Here is a 16,354-nt window from a genome sequence, read left to right as displayed (position 1 = left end):
AAAAGGTCTGCCTTTTTTTTAAGAATTCATTTGTGGGATACAGGCATCACTGGCGAATTTCTAATAGCCCTGGAGAAAGTGGGAGTGAGCTGTCTTCTTGAATTGCTCCAGTTCTAAGCACACACACACAATGCTGTCAGGATGGAAGTCTAAGTGCTGCCTCCCATCTAGATTGCCTCAGACCTACTTCTTATAAAGCCAGTGGCAACAGCTATACACTCATGGTGATGAGGTTCTGCACCATGAATCTTGACACCCTTACTACCAAGTAAAGCTGTACTCCTTCAGAGAGGTTCCAAGTAGTGGAAACATTATATGGCCTGTCAATGGTATGCTTTATCACATCCTAGTGGCTTTTCACTGTTTGCAAACTGCCCATCTGTATGTATGTTGTGCACCAAAATCATCAGTCATGTGGTTAGTGAATCATAGAATCCCTACAGTGCATAAAGAGGACATTTGGTCCATCATGTCTTCACTGACCCCCTGAAGAGCATTACACCCAAATTCAGCACACCTCACTCCATTTCTGTATTTATTGTAGTTAATCCAACTAGACTGCACATCCCTGGGCACTACGAGACAATTCAGCATGGCCAAACCACCTGACCTGAACATCTCTGGACTGTGGCAAAAAACTGGAGTAACTGGCAGAAATCCATGCAGGCACGGGGAGAATGTGCAAATTCCGCACAAATAGTCACCTATGGCTGAAACTGAATACGGGTCCCTAATGTTTTGAGGCAGCAATGCTAACCACTGAGCTACCATGTCGCCTGTGGAGAGCTTTTGTTGCCCCACTGGCATATTTTGGTCTGTTGCACAGCAGAAATGCAGCTAGCATAGTAGATTGCAGAAGAGGGATGGCATACGACTGTTGCAAGCATACCCAACGAATGATTAGCAATGCTGTGTCACACACTAACTGATTTGAAGGAAAATTGACATGCATAATCAGTGATGTGCTACATATGAAGTCTGTGGTTCTTGGGGGAGAAAATGAAGTATAGTCAGTCTTGTTTGAATACAGCCTTTATTCGAAGTGGACAATATACTGCAGGGTAATAGGTCCAGTGTCAGTCTGACACACAAAAATTGATGGCTAAGGTTACCATTGGAAGTACATGGTTGCAGTTATTGTTCTGGCAGGTAGCAATTGATTACACTGTCCTGATTGAAATTCTGATAACTCCAACACTGCTCCTCTTTGAACATCCTTGAATGTTAAGGCATCTTGCTTTTATTCCCTTTCCCACTTCTCTCCAGCATGGTCCATGATCGTACATTACATTCCAAGAAGACTGTTGACATTGATACCTTCTGCTAAAGCTTTAAAGTCAGGATAACTTCTTCAGTACTTGCCAGATCACTTTCTGTTAACTTCAGCAACTTAAAACCCTAGAAAGTTCAAAGTTCTTGTACAGTAAACACAGCAGTGAATATAATTAAATTAGCAGCTAGTTGACCTCATCAAATTGAACTGGCAAAGATGGTGGGAGGATGCAGAGATGAGGGATCCTTGTTGTTGCTGAATTTGTGCTCAGCCCCGAGGCATTACGTGAGTATCAACTAAAGCACTGAGCTCCAGAACAGCAGTTCTAGTATGAAAGCTGTGTTGCAAGGTAATTAACTTCACAATCTGCCTACTCTGCAAACTTCAAGTGAATGCTCTCCACATTTGTTCTGTATGATTTGAACTAGATGTGTGTACACACACCACAGAACCCATTTGGAAGTTTAAAAGCCCATGAAAGGCACAAAATACAGATTTTGCGAACGTAAATTTTAACCCGTAAGGTGGCACAGTGGTTCAACCTACTTTGAGATGACTGTTCCTTTTCAACACAGATTAAAGAAATGAGATCAGATATGAAATGGATCAATAAGCTTTACCCTGTCAGGAAAGAGAGAGATCCATCTGGAGTGAAACACAAACCATGTAAGTCCATAGTTTAGGGAATTTGGAGGCAGCATGAGCATTTGGTGCAGAGGGAACAGGTGTTTGTTGTTTGATTTTCTTTTTGGCCCACAGTTTGTAAGATTTTTTAAAACAGGATAAATTTAAGTCCAGAATCAGGGACCCAGCATAAAAGAGTGACATCACAGAGAAACCATAAGTTAATTAGTTGGTGATAATCAAATAAGTAGCTAACTATTAGAGGTTACTTTCACATCAAAGTCAAATGGGGAAAATATTCGCCGATTACAAAATAAAAAACTAGTAAGAATATTTGAAAAAATAAATTAAGTAATAAAATAAAGATGCAAGGCCAGGCAATTTGTTGTACATGTACAAGTGTTGGTCATTTCAGGAAAGCTGACTCAGAGTTGATGAGTTGGAATTTGAGCTTTGAATATGGTGACACATCAGGGAGGGGAGATGGTTACCTAGACCATAGAACCATGTACAAGGAGCCACTCAAGAGGGGAGAGAAATGTAAAATATAGTTGCAGTTGGGTGAAATTATAGTCAGGGGAATAAACACTGTTCTTCGTGGCCAGGATCAAGAAACCCAAAAGGAAGTATTGCCTGGCTGGCTTCAGGATATCTTATCTGGGTTGCTGAAGAACTTGGAGCGGGAGGGGAACCAGTTGTCATGGTCTATGCAGGTACCAGTAATATAGGTAGAAAGTGGAAAGGCATTCTGCTGAACAAATATCAGCAGCAAGGGATTAAATTAAAACACAGAACCAATAAGGTAATAATTTCTGGATAGCTACTTGAGCCATGAGCAAACTGGCACAGGGTCAACAAGATTAACATATGGTTCAAAGACTGGTGTGGGAGATATAGGTTTGAATTCTTGGGACACTGACAACAGTACTGGGGAAACAGGGTGCTATTCCGATGGGACAATCTCCATTTGCATCATACTGGAATTGCATGATGAAGGGTGTGTATAGGGCTTTAAACAAAATATAGGGGGATGGGTTCAGTGGCACGGAAAATTACAGAAAACGTTAAATGGCGGGTGCAGAGGTCATTAAAGTTTCCAAAACAAGTAATGGGGGATGAAATATGGAAAAGGGTCAGGAACATAACTTTAGATACAGCAGGTATGAGAAGGATGGCAATCAACACAGGAGTAAGGGCATTGGACTTAAATGCACACAATATGCAAAACAAGGTAAATGATCTTGTATTGCAGATTGAAATTGCAGGTACAATGTTGCAGTTATCATAGAGATGTGGCTGCAAGGGAATCAAGGCCAGGGAACTAAATATTGAGGAAAAGAGTCCTATCAAAAGGACAGGCAGATGGGCAGAGGGGTGGGGTTGCTTTGTTAGTAAGAAATTAAATTAATAGCAACGTTAAATAGAATTGGAAGACATGAAATCTGTGCGGGTAGGAATTGAGGAACTGCAAAGCGATGGGACTGTTAATCCAGAGATCCAGGTAATGTTCTGGGGACCGGGGTTTGAAACCCACCATGGCAGGTGGTGGAATTTGAATTTAGTAAGAAAAAAATCCTAGATTAAGAGTCTAAAGATGACCATGAAAACATTGTCAGTTGTCAGGGAAAACCCATCTGGTTCACTAATGCTCTTTAGGAAAAGAAACTGCCAGCCTTACCTGGTCCGGGCTACACGTGACTCCAGGCCCACCGCAATGTGGTTGACTATTAATTGCCTCCAGGCAATTAGGGATGGGCAATAAATGCTAGCCTACATAGCAACACCCTCATCCCGTGAATGAATAAAAACCAAAGACCCTGATGGGACTGGTGTACAGCCTCCCAAGGTTTTGGAAAGAAAATAAATCAGGTGATAGAAGTAGCATGTGAAAAAGACACAATTACAATAATCATTGGGGGTTTCCAACATGTCAGTATGACTGGTAAAATCAAGATGACTGTGAACCTCAAGAAAAGAAATTTGTGCAATTCCAATGTAATTTTTTTTTGGAGCAGCTTGTATTACAACCTACTAGGGAATAGATAATTCTGGACTTGATGATATATAATGAAACAGACTTGATTAGGGAGCCCAAGGCGAAGGACTTCCTAGGGTTCAGTGACCATAATATGATAGAATTCACCCTGCAGTTGGAGAGGGAGAAGCTGGAAGCAGATGTTACAGTTACAACTGAGTAAAGGTACTACAAAGACATCAAGGAGGAACTGGCTAGAAATGATTGGAAGGGCAGTGTAGTGACTGGAATGACTGCCAGGTGGATCTCATTGACTAGATGATCCTTGATTGGGGTTGTTAACCTGGGTCAATCAGGGAGCCCTGGCTGACAGAAGACTTAGAGAGACTATTCATTCTGGGAATGACTCTGAGCTGGCTGATCAGAGCCCACATACTGTGCACCTGTAAATAAAGAGTGACTTGGTAATGAGATACCAGTCTCTGTGAAGTTGCTTTGGGAGCCAAGTAGAAAGCAAGTGGAACAATAATAGTAGGAGTTTCTGGGATAATTCAGAAAGCACATCATTTCAAGGAAGAAACAACATGCTAAGGGGAGGACGAGGGAACCTTGGCTGACAAGGCAAGTCCAGGACAGCATAAAAGAAAAAGCATACAATGTGAAGGTTAGTGGGAAGCCAGAGGATTGGAAAGCCTTCAAAAAACAGAAAAGGGTAACTAAAAAAGCAATTCATGGGGAGAAAGTGAATTATGATGGTAAGCTAAGATAAAAGAAGATGACAACTTTTTTGAGATATATAAAAGGTAAAACAGGACATTAGATTGCTTGAAAATGAGCTGGAGAAGCAGTAATGAAGAACAAGGAAATGGCAAAGGAATTGATTAGGTACTTTGCATTAGTTTTCACAGTGGAAGACACCAGCAGCATACCAGAACCTCAACAGCAGGGAGCAGTGGTGGGTGTAATGCCCATGACTAAGGAGAAAGTTCTAGGTAAGCTGAAAGGTGTGAAGGTGGATAGATCACTCAGACCAGATCAACTATACTCCAGAGTTCTGAAGGAGATAGCTGAGGAGACTGTGGTGGTATTGGTGATGGTCTTTCAAGAATCACTGGAGTCAGGGAAAGTCTCAGAGGACTGGAAAATCATCTGTTTAAGGGAGGCAGACAATAGAAAACTATAGGTTAGCCTGACTTTAAAATCTTATGAATAACTCTAAAGTCTAAAGGTTGTGGAGTACTTAGAAGTGCATGGGAAAATAGGGCTGAGTCAGCACAGCTTCATCAAGGGGAGGTTAAGACTGAGATATGTTAGAATTCTTTGAGGAAGTAATAAGCACAGTAGGCAAAGGAAAGCCAGTAAGTGTGATCTATTTGCATTTTCAGGAGGCCGTTGGACAAGGTGCCTCATGGGAGGCTGCTGGACAAGATGAGAACCTATGATGTTAGGGGTGAGATACTGGCATAGACAGAGTATCTGCTGACTGGCAGAAGGCAGAAAATTGTCTTTTTTGGGATGACAGCTGGATGCTTGTAGAATTCTGCAGGGTCTGTGTTGGGACCTCAATTATTCATGTTATACATTAATGATCTGGATAGAGGAACTGAAGGCATTGGTGCTAAGTTTGCAGATGACAAAGGTTGTTGTTGGGATAGGTAATGTTGACGTGGTGGGGAGGCTGCAGAAAAACTTGGACAGGCTAGGAAAGTTAGTATGGAATTGGCAGATAGAATATAATTTGGGAAAGTGAGTTGCACTAAAATAGGAAAAATAGAGGCATAGGCTATTTTCTGAATTGGTTAAAGCTTCAGAAATCTGAAGCACAAAGGGACTTGGGAGTCCTAATTCAGGATTTCCTTGGAGGTTCAGTTGGTAGGAAGATAAATGCAATGTTTGCACTTATTTCGGGAGGATTAGAATATAAGAGTAGAAATGTACTTGCTGAGGCTGTATAAGGTCAAACGCCATACGGAATATTGCGAGCAGTTTTGGGCCTTGTATTTAAGGATGGATGCGCTGGCTTTGGAGGGCACCCAGAGGAGATTTACGTGAATGATCTGAGGAATGAAGGACTTGTCATATGAGGAGCAGTTGAAGACTCTGGGTATGTACTCAATGGAATTTAAAAGAATGAGGGGTGAATCTCATTGAAAATTACAAAATACTAAGAGTCCTGCATAGAGTGGCCGTGGAGAAGGAAGTTTCCATTAGTACGAGACACTAGGACCCATGGGTATAGCCTCAGTGAAGCGATGACCTCAGTGAAGAGATGAGGAAGAATTTCTTCTGCCAGAGAATAATTAATCTGTGGAATTCATTGTCACAGAAGGCTTTGGACACTAAGATAATTAAGTGTATTAAAGATAGGGTCTTGACTGTAAGGGAACCAGGAGTTCTCGGGAGAAGACAGGAAAATGGGGTTGAGAAACATTATCAGCCCATGATCAAATGGTAGAGCAGACTTGATCAGCCAGATGGAGAAAGTGAGGACTGCAGATGCTGGAGATCAGAGCTGAAAATGTGTTGCTGGAAAAGCGCTTGATCAGCTAGATGGCCTAATTTTACTCCTATATATCTTATGGACAGTCTGTTCTACATGCAGAGGATTCTAAGGTAGTGTCTATAAAACAAAATGAGACAAAGAAAGTACAACATTGCTGAACTGCAATGATTAGGCTAATGCCTGAAAGTTCACCTCTATGGTTCTGTTTCAGGGTATTTGAGTTTATTTTGTTACTAATCGCTGAGTCTGTACAACTTTACCAGCACCAAATAAAGTGCATCAAGTTGAGATATTCAAGATAATGAACAGATTCTTGAGCATAGATTCTTTCAAAACAAAACAAACTTGACTGTAATGCTGTCTAAAATAAAACCAAAAAAAAAAATGCCTTTGTATAGAGAAACAAAAGCATATATGCTACTGCAACTCCAACACTTAATTTCTTTTTCAGGCAAAAAGTGTTTTATTTTTATTTGCACAAGACTGTTAATTAGATTTTTAAAATTACCAAGCAAAGGCATAAAGTTAAATGGACGAAAGCTAACATTAGTACACTAATTATTTGGGCTTGCTGGAATTTGATTTTCACAAAATAGCAACAAAAATACATAGTGTCAGGAAGCAGACTTTTTGGTTCTGACTTTTATATCAATGGCAAGTCAATCTAGTTGGGGTAGTCTCATTGTTAATAGTGTATATTGGCTGCTACATAAATACACTGTCAGAAAATCCTATTCACAATCCATCACAAGCACACAAATCAATATTCCCAATGTTAAAAAAAATCCAAAGTTATTGGGCTCATGCTTTTCTGCTCAGAAATAATCTTGAATTTCTTACAGATTATCATAAAATATAAGCATAATTCTTGATCAAATGCAAAGAGGGTTGATTAAAACTACTTGCGAGTTGTACATTTCTAAACAAACTGGGAGTAAAATAGAACACCTCAAACCTGTCAAATGGATCTTTTTTTAAAAATGTAATTATGAATAACTTGAACAGAACGAAAGCCTTTCTTTAAACAATAAATCATTAATTCTATCATTAACATATTTTATATTGCTAATGAACAAAGGTATGCATTGGTCGGAAACAACTGGGTTTAAAATTGAAATTAATATCTAAGTTTATGGTAGCACATAAATAGGATCATATATATTAACATTTAAAATAGTACACAAACAATGAATTTTAATTTTATCTGGGTTGTACCTATGAGTTCAAACCTTCAACTGACTGGAACCTAAGTTACAGTTTTGAACTTGATTATTTGAATCCATGTCACACAAAAGTAACAGGCAATAACCATCTTCAATAAGGGAATATCCAAACACTTCCCCTCAAAGTCATTACCAGTACAGAGTTGCTCATCATAGACCATCAGAATTAAGCAATTTGGCCCATTAAATCTGCCCCGCCATTTGATCATTGTTGGTATGTTCCACAACTCCATTCTCTTGCCTTCTCCCCTTAACTCTGATCCCCATACTAATAAAGAACCTATCTCAGTCTTAAATACACTCAATGACTCAGCCTCCACATTCTTCTGAGACAATGAATTCCACAGATTCACCAGCCTCTGAAGAAATTCCTCATCTCAGTTCTTCACTCTGAGGCTGTGTCCTCAGATCCTAATCTCTCCTACTAGTGGAAACATCATCTCCACATCCACTTTACACACATCTCTTAATATTCCGCAAGTTTTGATCTAAGCTCCTGGAATTCACCACTCATCAGAAACTCAGTTGTGGTGATTTTGTGGTGAATAACTCATCTCCTGCTTCTCAAAATCTGTCCACCACCTTAAAGACATATGATGGAATATTCCCCACTTGAATTAATCAATGTGCCTTGAATAAAATCTAAGACGTTCAGGATCTTTATTGGTCAGTGCATTGAGTATAGGAGTTGGGGGTTCATATAGTGCTGTCCAAGACTTTGGTTAGGCCACTTTTGGAATAATGCATTTAATTCTGGTCTGCTATAGGAAGGATATTGTGAAACTTGAAAGGGTCCAGAAAAGATTACAACGATGTTGCCAGTGTTCATGGGTTTGAACTTTAGGGAGAGGCTGAACAGATTTCAATGAAGTAGACAAAGACCAGCTGTTTGATTGGTTGACGATACAAGGACGAATGGGATACAGATTCAAGGTTTAGCACAAGCGATGCAAGAGGATGTGAAGAAGAACACTTTTACATTGTGAGAGTGATAATGATCTGAAGCTCTCAATCAGGGTGGTGAAAACAGAGACATTGAATGATTTCAAAATAAAATTGGATGGGCGTGTGAGCAGAATAATCTTGTAGTGCTATGGAGATCGACTGGGAAAACTGGACTGACTGGATTGTTTTAAATGTGCTGCCTTCTTACAAGCTTTAATAAAGGTTTTAGTGATTGGGGTCTGATTGATTTAAGAGTTAGCAGATTGACTTCAATAGTAGGCTGGTTGGAACTGGTTGCATGCTGATTTTGTTCTTTGCAGAATCTCCAGTACACTTAATACCTCCTGGGTAGTCATGTTTGTAGCAGTAGCATCAAAGCTCAATTTTGAAGTTTCAATGCTAGTAAATAGGGAATTCTTAGCTATCAAAGACTTAGGATCAACAGAGAAGGAAAAAGAGCAGCAAGTCAAGGCTATATTAATTAAATATGATGTTGCTGTTTGCAATAGAAAAGGATACCCTGGATGGTTCCAGGACTGAATGTATTTGGCTTGAGAGCACAGAGGAAGTTGTTATTATGCTGCCAGGTTGTTATAGTGAAAAGGAGATAGTTGACCAGATTTTTGACAAAAGTGTGCAAATAGAATACAACATCAGAAGATTTTAATCATCCGAATAGTGACTGGAAAACACCATACTATTAAAGGTAGAGGAAAGAAATCTCCAATGACTACAGGAAAATTCTCATCAAATACATTTTTCATCAAACAAGAAAGGAAATAGTTTTGAACCTGGTCCAGGGAAATACTGCAGGTCTGATGGAATGTGTTACACCACAAGATAATTTAGTGAACAGTGGCCATAACATTACTTCGAATAATTATGGGAAGAGTCCAGAAAAACTGATTACAAATGCTCAAGGCAGGAAAATCTAATTGCAGTGATTTAAGAAGAGACCAGGTACAGATAGCTTGGAAAAGGCTTGACAAGTATTAAGAAATTAATGGAAGGTAACCAGGGAAGAGATAATTAGGTATAAAAGAATGCATGTTCCTTTGAAAAGAAAAGTTAGTCAAAGCATATCAAAGTTAAAACAAACCAAAAAACAAGAAGGTTTTATGGATTTGGACTTAGGTCTTGGACTTTGAATCAAATATCATCTAGAAAATACGCACGTATTAAGATCCTCAGGAGTTTCTAGTCTAATCTGTATATTTGAAAATGCTGCAAAAATATTAAATAATGTAAAAAGTAGCATCTATGTTAATATTTTTGTTAAGAAAGTAACCATTTTAGAAATGACATGATTTTGTATATATTGTACAACAGGTGAGGCATATATTTTTAACATTTTACCATAAATTCACTGTAGGTTCTGGAAACGATTTATGCCTTTAAAGCAGCTATATGCTGTTTTATTGGGCAGTAATTAGATCACTTACATTTCTGGCAAAGCTTCAGGCCTACTTTAAAAGTGTTATAGCAGAAAAAACAATAGTTATAAAAAGACATTAAAAATTGAATGAACCTGTTGAAACCTTCATTATTTTATTTTTCTCATGTTTGGTTTGGAACTGAAAGTTGAAGTTAAACTTTGAGCTTTCACCACCAAAATGTTTTGGAAAGGAAGAGAGAACAACAAAAACAGATGTGTGTTTACAGGAGCTGGCCTGGAAAGATAATTATGGGTTGACTGCCACTCAGAACACAACAAACTTTTCGGTACCAATACGCTCAGGGACTGGCAGCCTGTTAGACACGGAATGGATTAAGGGCAGAACTGTGCTGATTTGCCAGTCACAGCGAATGCTCGAAAAAGATAGTTTGAACTGGTTTGGTCTCGGTTTCTTTTATATTCATTCGCAGGACATGGACATGGCTTGCTTGGTCAGCATTTATTGCCCATCCCTAACTGCCCAAGACACATGTCAAGAGTCAACCATGTTACTGTGGACCTGCAGTCACATTTAGGTCAGTCCAAGTGAGGATAATAGTTCTCTTCCCTAAAGGACATTAGTAAACTAAATGGGGTTTTTCTTACGATCTACAATATTTTCACAGTCATCATTAGACTCTAATTCCAGATGATTATTGAATTCAAATTCCACCATCTGCCATGGCAGGATTCAAACTTGAGTCCTCAGAACATTACCTAGCTCTCCTGATCAACAGTCTAAAGATGATACCACTAGGCCATCACCTCCCTTTGTTTTGGTCAGAAGACAGTGTGGTTGTAAAGGTGCTGAATGGAGTTTTGGTTGCTTTCTAGTTTGTATCCAGTTATCGAGTTTATGAAAAGTTTGGGAAAAAAATCCACAGACTATGAGACATATGTAGAAGCATCCAGTGATCTGTGGAAGCTGTTTGCATGAATCGGTGACTTTGGAATTCAAGCAAGTCTTACAGTTTACTTGCCTATGAACATCCCCATTAACCAAGATTTATGAAGGTTTGGTACAAAAACATTAAACAAGACAATTACAATTTTTTTTAAAGTGGTCCCTTAACTGTGTCTGTCTGTCTACAAGAGTGCAGAGGGGATTGGGTTCATTGATATTGATTAGATTGCCTTGTTGCTTATCCATGGTCTGCTAAAGTGACATTGTTAATGCTAAATTGCCAATTTTTTTAAAAAAAGGTGTCTGATTATCTGTTATTTGTAAAATTTGGTGAGGAACAATTGCACAACTGAGGGAAATTGAACATTTATTAAAATTTTAATTTTAATATGTTGCAAATCCACAGATAGGGAGGATGATTTGATTTGGCCTGCTGTCTGTGTTATAATAATACATCATGAAAGTAAGACTAAGGAAAGAAAAACACAATGCAAGAACTGATCGCTAGTGTGTAGTTCATTAAAGTTGGCAGGATAAACAGGTACAAGGGAAGCAAATAAAATCCTTTGTTTTATATTCAAGGGCACATAATACAAAAGGGAAGAGTCAGTACTGAACTTAAATCTCTCATGTGACAGCTGAAGTATTGTACAGGGAGTCTCTGATTTATGAATGTCCAACTTAACTAATGCTCATATTTATAAACACAATCTCATACAAGGATGTAATTTTAAAGACCCAACATATAAACATTTTATGTACTTATGAACCCGTTCGCAACCAGAACCTGTATGCTCTTTATCCATTGTAAGAAGGATGCAAAAGCAACAGAAAAAGTTCAGGAATGCAAATGTTACCTGAATGATTGAGTTAAAAGGAGACAGTTGAGAATTTCTTTTACAACAGCTGAACAGGTTAAGAAGAGCCCAATAGATTTCTTAAAGATTACAAGGGATAATTAAAGTTAAGAGTGATAGAATATTTCCAATGATTGGTATTAAAACAGAAAGTGCTGGAACTATTAAAAAAAAGAGTTACTATTACAAGACCAATTTGGCTCTTCTTTGGAATCCTTTCACCACGGATGACTCCAGCCTTAACTTTCTCCAGCACCTTCTGCTTATATCCCAATTGGTAAACTGGAGAATTGGTATAAAATTAAGATATTCAGAATAAAAACTTGAGAAGTATAAAAATATGCTTACACAGAATAACATTGTATAATTTTTCTTTGAATGAAACTTTTGATAAAACAGCCAGATATGCTTTTGAAAAGAATTTAAGCAGATGTATGAAGAACAGAAATAACAAAAGCAAGTAGGAGTTAGAGATTAGACTAGGTGGAGCATATGAAAAAGAACAATACACAAACTTCAAAGGCCGAATGTTACTGTACAAAAACAGACCATTCTATTATTCTAGAACATCTACCCAAAACAAAATATACAATTACCTGGTACACCTGCTGGGGACAGGGGTCCAGACCTGGACTGATTGCTTCCAACAGGAGAACCAACAGGAGAGGGGGAGGGGCCCCGGATACCAGACAGATGAGGCGAAGCATGAGGGGAGAAGGGAGATTGTGCAGGATTACTTGGTTCTCCTTGGCCACTTGAGGATCCTGAAGCACTCACTCCAGAACTTAGTGTACCTTCTGTCCCTGTTGGTAAATCGTCGATGGATCCAGATAAATCCTAGCAAAACAAAAAGTCACAATTAGGTGCATATTTAGACAACAACAATGTAAGAATGCCAAAAAGTATGAAATGACATGGTCAGTTAATATTTTATGACACTTGAGACCTTTTACATCACCATATGAAAGTGCTAGGTCCTTTACAAAATATTGAGTTTTTGAATTTATTTCCATTCAATAACAGACTAAACTATGTGTTTTTTTTAAAATTAAAACAATGTTGTTTCTGGTTATTATACCTGTGACTTTGCAGTTCAAACATAATTGTAGTAAAGGCAGAGTTAAAGCATTAGCACAGATTTGTTTTAAACTGCCTGATAGATTTGAACCTCTGTCTAGTCTTGGGCCTAATCATAACCCTTAAATCATACATAACATGGAAGCTATCTTCGGTAGTGTTTATATTGTAGAATCATTTTTCATTCCATGACTACTTAACTGATTCTCAAACTTGATGATATTATTTAGAATGAACATTACCACTTAAAGTCATAAATCCAAGGACTGACCTGTAAAGATGTTAATGTTTATGTATCCAAATAATGTATCCAATGAAATGTGACAGAACATTCTAATCTGTACTGGAATGTAGTCATTGTATTTTAGTACAATGGAAGAACTCAACTGCAACGGGTGTTGGAAAAGGCCACACTCGCTGAACAAACACAATTCAAGTTACAATTCTCAATTTTATTTACCAATTGGCCATATGTTAAGTTTCCACAAAGGTTTGCAAAATAAATGGTATGGAGTTCAATGTCCTGGCCTCAAGTCAGGTCCCAGTCCAGTAAGGTATCAGATAAGCTGGACAATTCATTTAAACTATAAATGTTAACAGACAATTTTCATGATTATTCCTTGTGTTTTCATTACACTTGCCAAGTAACAGTACCAAACATTCTAATGTTTAATGCAAAGCATTTCAAGATCCTTTGTCCTATAAATGACTTTGTAACTAGTGTATTAAGCAGTGTAGTAATATTTCTGATTCGAGATGGAATAGGATCTATTGAGTAACATAGAGAGTGTTACAATGATGAGTGCAGCTTGTCAAGTGTCTATAAAGCAGATTCCTGCTATTTTCTGAGTCACATCAGCAGCTATTATTTTACTAACCCCTGCAGGAATATTAGAATGACAGGAGACAGTACACATTCTTCGTGAATTTCTACAGAAATCTGTTGCAACTCATTCAGATAAGTTCTCTCTTCCTCTATGTTCTCAACTGTATTACATTGAATTAAATGACTACAACTAAAACAAACAAAAAGTTTCAATTTGTTTTCTATGATTACTGGCCTTTGTTATCTTTTCAAAATTTAATTTGCACGACGCACATGGATCTACCAATTTGCATTGTGGGTAATCAAGAATCTATTATTAGTACTGCCCACTTCCATAGATTTATCTTTTCCCTGGCATTTGCTTCATATTTGTAGGTCTGATTGGATTTCTGCCAATAGAAATTCATAGGTCACTTGTGGTATAAAAGTACAGCATTTCTGAGTGTGAGATGTTTCTGACTGAACAGAATCTTTTTCCCCAAAATACTATAGATCCCCAAACACGCATACAACATATTTAAGAAGAAACTACATCTTGTAGAATGCACCAATGCATTATTTCAAATTAGCAAACTGCACACTGAAGCAACACAATCTACTGCCAGTTTCTATTGGAGATTGAATGCTGGCTTCAAGTTAAATCTGTCTTGTATGAAACCAAGATTTCAGAAGGGTGTTCTGTTGCACTGGTTCTAATTACTGAGTGAATGATTACGTAGGTTTTGTAATTCATGGCAAATCTGTTATTAGTATTATTGAGATTTAGCAGTAGTAAAACACAGAAATACAAGGATACAATAACAAAGAATGATATAGCCCACGGAACAGGCCCTTTGCTCCACCAATGCTGCACCTACACCATGCCTTTCTCAACTAAAAATCTTTTGCCTCTACGTGGTCTGTATCCACTTTTCCCTGCCTATTCATATATCAAGATACCTCTTAAATGTATCTGCATTCACCACCACCCGTGCCTCTCATTATCTCCTTTTAAGTGTATTCCCATTTACCTTAAACCTATATCTGCTAGTAACTGACATTTCTATCCTGGGAAAAAGCCTCTAATTTTCCATTCTAGCCATGCCTCATAATTTTCTTCTATCACATCACCACATATCCTTTGCTGTTCAAGTGAAAGCAAATCAAGTTTGTCTAAACGTTGCACATAGCCAATGCCATCCAAACCAGAAAACGTGTTAAAAAATGTCTGCACCCTTTGCAAAGCATCCACATCCTTCATGTAAATGTGACATAGGAACTGTGTGTCACAGAACTGTGCACAAATACGGCATAATTAATGTTCAATACAGCTGCAACATGGTTTGCCAATTTTTATACTTTATGCCTGACTAATGAAGGCAAGTATGTCAAATGCCTTCTTGGCCATTTTATCCACTTGTTTTGCCAATTTCAGGGATCTGTGGATCTGTACACATAGATCTCTCTTTATGTTGATGCAACTAAGGGTTCTGCCATTTACGTATACTTCGCTCCTGCATTAGACCTTCCAAAGTTCATCACCTTGCATTTGTCCAATTAAACACCACCTGCCATTATTCCACCCAAGTCATCATCTTATATCCTGCTGTAACCACCAACAATCCTCCTCAACATCCACAGCTCCCCCAATCATTGTGACATCTGCAAACTTACTAATCAGGCCACCTATTTTCTCCTCCAAAGCATTGACATATATTACAAACAACAGGAGTCCCAGCACGGATCACTGCAGAACACCACTGGTCACAGATCTCCAGTCAGAAGAATATCCTTCCACTGCTACTCTGTCTTTTAAAGACTAATCCAGTTCTGTATTCATTTTATCAGCTCACCGCGTATCCCATGTGACTTCACATTTTATATCAGCCTGCCACGGGGAACCTTGTCAAAGGTCTTGTGAAAATACATAGCGATAACACATCTACTGTGCTACCCTCAATCACCTTTGCCACTTTGTCAAAATATTTAATTAAGTTTATGAGACATGATCTTTCCTGCACAATGCCATACTGCCTATCGCTAATAAGGCCAAATGTGAATAAATCCTGTCCTGAAGTATCTTCAATAATTTCCCTACCACTGATGTAAGGATCAATGGCATGTAATTTCCCAAATTATCCCTGTTGCCCTTAAACAAATGAACAATGTTGGCTATTCTCCAGTCCTCTGGGACTTCCGTGACTAAAGAGGAATCAGAGATTTCATACGAGGCCGCAGAAATGTCATCACCTGCCTCCCTCAGCATTCTAGGATAGATCCCATCAGATTCTGGGGACTTGTCTACCTTAATGCGTTTTGAAATATCTAACACCTCTTCCTATTTCACATTGCCATGCTCCAGAACACCAACATACCCCTCCCAAGACACACTATTCATCATGTTCTTCTCCTTTGTAAATACTGATGCAAAGTATTCATTAAGGACCTCACACATTTCCTCTGGCTCTACGCACAAAATTCCTTCCTTTGTCCTAAAGGGGACCTACCCTTTCCCTAGCTCCCCTGTTGTTCCAGATATATGTATAAAATGCCATGGGATTTTCCTTAATCTTATTTGCCATTGTCTCTTTTAGCCCTAATTCCTCGAGTTCTTTTCTGCTATCATTGTATTTTTCAAGTGGTCTGTCTGTCTTCCATTTCCCAAACCTTCTGTACGCCTTTTTCTTTTTGACAAAGCACTCAACTTCTCTTCTCAGAATTGAGAGAGTGAGA

At 38.4% G+C, this 16,354-nt stretch overlaps 1 protein-coding gene across 12 annotated transcripts in view; it reads right to left on the bottom strand.

The window, feature by feature from the left end:
- arid1b (AT-rich interactive domain 1B) overlaps nucleotides 1–16,354 on the bottom strand; it is a 609,086-nt gene that overhangs the window by 190,552 nt on the left and 402,180 nt on the right. For all 12 annotated transcript variants that reach the window (XM_060831573.1, XM_060831574.1, XM_060831575.1 and 9 more), the window contains exon 5: nucleotides 12,336–12,576. In XM_060831573.1, coding sequence (XP_060687556.1) covers nucleotides 12,336–12,576 — 241 coding nt within the window. The remainder of the gene's footprint in view (nucleotides 1–12,335; nucleotides 12,577–16,354) is intronic.

Source organism: Hemiscyllium ocellatum, chromosome 10 (assembly GCF_020745735.1).
Source record: "Hemiscyllium ocellatum isolate sHemOce1 chromosome 10, sHemOce1.pat.X.cur, whole genome shotgun sequence".
NCBI lineage: Eukaryota > Metazoa > Chordata > Chondrichthyes > Orectolobiformes > Hemiscylliidae > Hemiscyllium > Hemiscyllium ocellatum.
Note: the sequence above shows the minus strand (reverse complement) of the source record. Positions and strands in the feature narration are given on the sequence as shown.